Source organism: Alosa sapidissima, chromosome 3, assembly GCF_018492685.1.
Source record: "Alosa sapidissima isolate fAloSap1 chromosome 3, fAloSap1.pri, whole genome shotgun sequence".
Taxonomy (NCBI): domain Eukaryota; kingdom Metazoa; phylum Chordata; class Actinopteri; order Clupeiformes; family Clupeidae; genus Alosa; species Alosa sapidissima.
The window spans coordinates 20,838,992-20,846,368 of NC_055959.1; the positions used below are offsets into that span (position 1 = coordinate 20,838,992).

The 7,377-nt window shown below is 42.7% G+C and overlaps 1 protein-coding gene across 1 annotated transcript in view; it reads left to right on the forward strand.

The window, feature by feature from the left end:
• Window positions 1-4,492: 4,492 nt before the first annotated feature.
• Window positions 4,493-7,377, forward strand: part of LOC121705065 (RNA binding protein fox-1 homolog 2-like) — a 39,050-nt gene continuing 36,165 nt past the window's right edge. The window contains exon 1 of the mRNA XM_042085791.1: window positions 4,493-6,307. Within this exon, the coding sequence (XP_041941725.1) occupies window positions 6,188-6,307 (120 nt within the window). The 5' untranslated portion in view covers window positions 4,493-6,187. The remainder of the gene's footprint in view (window positions 6,308-7,377) is intronic.

Sequence of the window (7,377 nt, forward strand, 5' to 3'; positions counted from 1 at the left end):
TTGGCCTTTGGGGCCTACATTGTCCCATGAGCCATAACTGCAACCATTATATTGTTCTTTTGTTAGCCTTAAGCCTAGCTCAGTCATTATGCCATACCACATCACCTCCTGCCGTGTAATGAGCTGCATTGAACACATGAAGATCTATTGAGAACACCAAATCCATATTTCCTGTTATTTTGGTGAAAGTAATGTAAATGTAGTGTAATGCCTTACAATTCAAAGACAGTAATATTGTAATGTAACAAATTACTTTGAGATGACAGTAACAAGTAATAAATAAATGCATTACTCTTTTGAAGTAACTTGTCCAACACTGGTGCCAATAGAGCCATTAAGTTACCAATTTGCAAATGCATTGTGAGATATTTCGTAATATCTTTATTCTAATTATGTTTCCCATTGTATCCTAATCGTGTAATGTCTAATGTTTTGCATGGATGTGCGCTGGTGCGCGTTCATGGAGGATAAAAGGATGGTGCGTTGTGCACCCGCCAATATGACTGTTGACAATGCGCTCTTAAAAAAACATATAAATAACTCGCCATAGACTTCTGACCAGGTTTCTCTTGGTCAGTGGCGTAAAGCGTTTTAGGTGGTGTACAATAGCAATTTTTAGACAATGTGCTAGGCCACTCCCTAGGTTGTTAATTGCCACACCCCTGGGCGCATTGTTTAAAAAATAAACGTGCAAAATAAGAAAACTTTGCGCCGGGTGGAAAACGATTTTTACGCCATGCGCCAGGGTGCAAAATAGGGCCCTAAGGGTTAGGTGGTTAGGGCACACATAGCCTATATACACTTTTTTTGCTTCATATTTTTTTTTTTGGTTTCCAAACAGACAGTGTGGCTCCATGCACTACAGCTTTCAGCCACCATTCACAGGTGCACCTCTTCCAAAAGACAACAGAGGGATCCCCCTTCCTCCCATCATCACAGCGAATCAGGTCAGAGGAGAGTTGAACAGACTTCGCCCAGGAAAACAGCTGGCCCAGATCGAGTGTGTCTTGGACTGCTTAACGCCTGTGCTATAGAACTGGGGGAGCCTCTGCAGCATATATTCAACCTGAGCCTCCGACTAGGAAAAGTACCAGCACTGTGGAAGACACAGGGACGTGCACAGGAATTTTGAGGGGCAGTTGCTCTGACCTGAAAAAAGGGCACCCCCCCCCCCCCCCCAAAAAAAAAACTAAACAAAAAAAACTCACAGGCTATATGCAGGACTGAGAATAACAGCGTCTTTTTCAAAATATATATACACAAAGAAGTAAAACACTGAAATACAGAACTCAATCACCTTAACTTATCATTATTATTTTAATGCCCACTAGTATTTATGTTCTGCTCAGGCAAGATCTTTGAAATGACCTCTAAAATAGCCTATGTTTTTTTTAGATTACAATGATTTAGCATGCAGCTCTTTAACCCTGTACTTTCTAGCATGATCCTCTCATCTCATATTTGGTGATCGTCACTTAGCCTACCTTAGGCCTCTGTGCCTCCTCCTTGTCCACATTTTCCTCACGTAGTCTGGAGGCTTGTGACTGTTCCTCATCTTAAATGTAATGTAATTATGAAACATTGCCATTAGTAGGCTAAAATATGAGTCTGATTAATTAATCAATTTGTCTACACAGTGTCATGTCATCTTTATCACAGTGCAAAGTCTCTGTCTCACCTGCTGGTTGGCTTTTTCCCAGCCAACCCTGCAGTGATTGCTGCCTCCCTGAATTGTCTCTCCCTCTCCTGAATCTGACTCTTTTCAGTGGGCATCTTGACTTCAAACAATACCCAAAATACTAGTGATAGGATTTAGGCATTTAACCATTTTGAATAAAATAATTAATGTGATGCATTACTTCCATCATTAATTCTTCTCGCTAAAACGAAATGTGAGAAACTATCAGCAGACATGTTTGCCTAGTGCCTACCAAAAAAATAGTAGCCTATAGGCTATGTGATAACGGGCTGCTTGTCTGCAAGCTATCTGTCTGATTATTTAGGCTAAACGTGGCAAACTCAGCCTGGATTTATGAATATTTTAATTAATTTCATAAAACTTGATGATGATGATCGTTTGTTTGTTATACATCACAAACTCACCTTTTCCGACAACGTTGAGTTGTCTCACCCGACAACCGCGACAATCTCCTTCTAGGGCCGCTAATGCAGGCTCAGTTCAGGTGCCGGTCGCATGCAGCGCTGCAGCCACGTAAACAGAGTTTGCCCTTCCCCTACTGACTTTCATTTTCGGTTCCCGAATGGAAGTGAATGAGGCTTTGCGATTTTTTTTTATCTAGGCCTACGTAAAATTCTGCATCTATTGTACGATTTATTTATTTATTTCTCCCCTTGGAAGGGCAACATGAGTCAAGAAGGGCATATGGGCAGTTGCCCGGGCAACCTGAGCAACTCCCCTGTGCACGTCCCTGGGAAGACATCATGTCTCATTCCAGTTCCAAAAAAGCCACATCGCAGTGAGCTAAACGACTTTAGGCCAGTCGCTCTAACATCACATGATGAAGACGATGGAGCGACTATACTTCACCCCAGGTCCGTCACTCACTCGACCTGCTCCAGTTTGCATACCAGGGGAAGGTGGGTGTGGAGGATGCCTTCATATACCTACTGCACAGCGCACAATCTCATCTGGACAAGGGGAAAAGTGCTGTGAGAATCATGTTCTTTGATTTCTCCAGCGCCTTTAACACAGTTCAGCCTGTCAGATTAAGAGATAATCTTGTGCAGATGGGGGTTGATGCTCACCTGGTATCCTGGATCACAGACAACCTGACAGAGAGACCACAGTTTGTCGGGCTGAAGGACTGCTTCTCAGAGACTGTAATCAGCAGCACCGGAGTGCATCAGTGGACTGTGCTTTCACCGTTCCTGTTCACCCTGTACACTTCTGACTTCAGCTACAACTATGAGTCACGTTACTTCCTGAGGAGGCTGCGGTCATTCAATGTCTGCAGTAAGCTCCTCTGAATGTTTTACCAGTCTGTCATTGCCAGTGTCCTCTTTTATGCTGTGGTGTGCTGGGGAGGCCGCATTAAGAAGAGGGACGCTGGGCGATTGAACAGGCTGGTAAGGAAAGCTGGCTCTGTTGTTGGCATTGAGCTGGAGTCACTCACAACAACTGCAGAGAAACGGACCATGAGTAGAATGCTGGATCATAGACAATGACCGCCACCCACTACACAGCACACTCAATAAACAGAGGACCATGTTCAGTGGCAGGTTGAGGAGGTCCTTTGTCCCCAGGGCAATCCAACTTTTCAATGCCAGACAAAAGGGGAGGAGAGAAATAGACTTTTCAACATGAGCCTGTCTCTCTCTGCCCTACCATCATATCACTTGTCTGCTGTCCTTATAACTTATTCCCTGTTATATATTGTTCTTAAAGTTTATTATTTTTTGTTTGTTAATCAATTATATTATATTTACATTCTTGTCTTTTCATTGTCATAGTTAATATTTAATAACAACTGTTCAATCACTGCACTGTTCACTTTTTCCCTATCACCATTGCACACACTCTACCATAGCACCTTATCATGGTCAATGCATCACATGGTCAGTCCATATCAGACCTTTGTAATCACTTCACATGCTCTTTAATTAACATTTATGTGAGTGATTTTTTATGCATATGAGATATATGTGTGTATGTGTTTGTTGTGTTATGGTTGTAAGCTACTGGATGCCTAAAATTTCTCTCTGGATGAATAAAGTATCTATCTATCTATCTATCTATCTATCTGCCTACCAATGTATCTAAATATCACAAAACAGGCTAGAGGATAGCCTAGCTAAAGGTTATAGGACTATAGGGACTTTGATGTCCACAGTAGCCTAAATAGCTTAATGTTAATATGAGAAACTTGAGACCTTTGTTTTAACATACAGGACATGTTTCTGAAGCATTTAGTCTTGAATTTCCCCTGGGGATCAATAAAGTATCTATCTATCTAGTGCAGACATTGATGTAAGCTTTGAATGCCTAGGTAGTAGCCTATAAATAATGATCAGATAGACCATGATTTTTTTTCAAAGCGTGCTTTTTTTACATATAGGCCTACGGACAAAACTCGTTCAATGGGTGCTGGAGGCAACTTGTTGCTCTACACAAAAAAATAAACTCTTTCAGATGATTGACACACTTGATTTATTAAAAGAATGCCCTGTTTTACCGCATCCCTACACCAGGGGTCGCTTAAACACCAAATATATCAAGTCATTCCAATCGGAGTATAATGCCACAATGTTACCATATTTATAATACCTAAACTGATCGGGCTGTCTGGTGCATCGTTTATTCCAATTACGTAGCACCGAACTTTTTCATCCATGCATCTCTAGATATGTGGTGTTTTAGCAGTTATGCCAAGGCGGAGAAATTCGCAACTCTTCAGTGATTTTACGCAGTGATTTTTAACCCCTCCCATCATTCCCATTATTAGCCATATCCACATTTTCCGCCATCTGACTCTAGAAAGTTAATCTGTGCTTTGTTTATAAAGCGATTCAAAGCAAGGAAAGGAACAGCGAAGATATCGCACTCAAATGCGAGCACGACCAGTTTGAAAATACATTTCGTTTCAGATTGAGCTGTGATGAACGACGATGAATATTCAAGACAAATGTCCTCTGATTTTAAATTAAGCGATATAGCTAAACTAGTGCATCAGAGATGAGACGTTATAGCCTACGATTCTCTCTACGTGTCCATATTCTAAAGCATAGCCCAATTAATGTGTGTCCATAATACAAAGACCGCTTAAATTTTTGTGCTTGATAGAAGGAGGGGAAACGAGGAGGGAGCAACCACACGGAGGGGAAAAGAAGGAGGAGAATTGGAGACACTGTAGAGAGGAAATCGTGCTCCTTACTAGCCGACACACGCCGCCAGAACACATCGAACAGATTGGGGAGAAAGGAGGCGATAAGAAAGGAGAGAAGGTGAAATTCTAACGAGGGATTTACACAGGTTGGGATACAGACACTGATTATCACGAAGAAAGGACTAACGTCATTTTGTTATTCACGTGCATTTTAAAGACTAACGTTAGCCATTTTCTTCTGGACAAGGTATTGTAATATAACCCTTGTGAGGTAGCGGAATGTGTACGCTAGCGATAGCTAATTAGCTAGCTTAGAATTCAGGACTTTGTGCGGGTTTGTTATCTGGCTGAAACACGTTATATGCACTTACAATCTTGTTCTTCAGCATATGATAGCGCACGTAACGTCAGCTGTTGGTGGTGAGGTTTTTATATGATGTTCCTGACCATGCTGCTCTTTCCATGATTAAACAATAACACTAGCTGAGCTAGCATAAATAATTATTTTATAGATCAAAGACTTAATGTTAACGTTACCCAAATGGATAGCTAGCTGAGGCAAAAGAAAGGTCAGTCACTTAATATCTCCCCACTTTTACTTGAGCTTTGGCTCAGAAATACAGCGACGTTTGGACTACCCACGGACATAACGCTATTTAAGGTTACGTTCAGATTCCTTTAACAACGCCTTCAGACAATTGCAGCATTCCTTGCACGTTGTTTTTATTGCAAGTCCCACCTTGATTACGCCAGGGCCTAGCTAACTATATCGCTAATTTACCAGGCCTAAAACCAATCTGTGATACTGTCAACCATCAACATTAGTGCAATCTCTGACCCCCCCCTCTATTATTTTTACCAGTTGGCTTATATATTTTTTTTCTCGATTTTGTCCGTGTCTTGGTATTGTCAGGCGGCACAGATTTACGTTCTTAACCATCTAAAATGTACATTTATATGACATTATTGTTTGCCTGACAGTAAAGTGTAACCAATCTTTAGCTCCCTATTTAGCCAATAGTGCACGTTTGGGGAGCAGTCACTACATTTAACCAGGCTCCGTAAAACAGGAGTTTTGATCTTTCTGAGCAGAGGAAACTAAGGTTACTCACATTCTAGGCATAGCGCGAGACCCTATCCTAGAACAGGGTACAACCAAGGGAAGGAGGCAAAGGTATAAATAGATAGCTAACGGAGACAGAGCTGTTCAATGTTAATGTCGACTGACGTAGCATCAATAATGTTACCCGTTAATCGGGGAATGATGGACCGAGAAAGGGACATTGACTCCACGACTGGACCCCCTCGCAAACTCTGCCGGAGCTTCAGCAGTGGTCCGAGGAATGAAACGTGGAGATCCAGAGCCCGACGCACAGACAGCTGCAGCTTTGACCGAACTGGCCGGGGCGGAATGCAAGCGGCCGAGGATAGACGGGACCGGGGGTGTCGGTGACATTGGGCAGGTAAGGAATAAGACCTTCAGTATTGCACCTTCTTGCGCTAGAGGTATCTCATAAATGTGGGTTCTTTCAGCTCATTGCTTACTTCACATTAAACGTTGTTTGCGTTGGAACAAAGAATATTCATCATTAATATAGATAAAGATAAGTGAAACTATGCTACCACCGAGAGAATCTCTGCAGGTAGAAGTAGTTTTGTCTTTCTAAATTAATGTTGTTTGCGATGTTGTCATAGCCAGACAATGGTTATCATAAAGGCTCGGTGCAGTATGCTAACGGTAGCTGGAGGAGATATAACGAGGATGTCCTTTTCCTGCCTTCGTTAATAACATACATGGTAAGCATTTCGTTTTTGCATCGTTCTAGGGCTCCAGTTTAATTCGTGGATATCAGTACACCTCTTTGGCAATTATGTTTGGTGCATAAACCCCGTCTGTTTTTTGGAGAATTGCGTGCGACACAGACCTTGTCAACAACGCCCGCATGCAAGCAGCATTGGTGTCGATGTTGTCGGTGGTGGAGTTCTGGGGTGTGCGAGCCTGGTAGCTGGCTAATTCATTTAAGGGGGGAGGGTCGTTACATAGACACAAAGAACAGGCCGTATAACACTCCTTCGGGGCCAAATTGGCCACGGGTCGGTTTGGCGTGTCCTTAGTACTCTCTTCACCATCCCCTGTCTTGGCTATAGCATTGTTTACCCACACCAAATTATTAGACGAGTAGCGAGATGCAAGCGATGGTTAAAACTGTAACGCATGCGGTAAATAAAACATAATTGTGTTACATACTACTGCTCATAACCAAATTCTGTCTCTGTTCGAACTAAACCAGTGAGGGAGGAGAGTAGGCACGGGGCGCGAGGTGTGATGGAGAAGGGTCACGGCTGGAGGTTACGCGCACAAGAGGAGGTTCATATCAGAAGCTCTCTGCCAATCAGCATTATCGATCACCTCTCGCACAAGAGGTCACGCTGGAAATTCGCCTCGAGGCATGTGTGGGGAGAGAACAAGAGGGAGGGGACTTGAGGACAGAGGAAAGGACGCATGGGAGACAAATAGAGGGTGTTTGTGGGA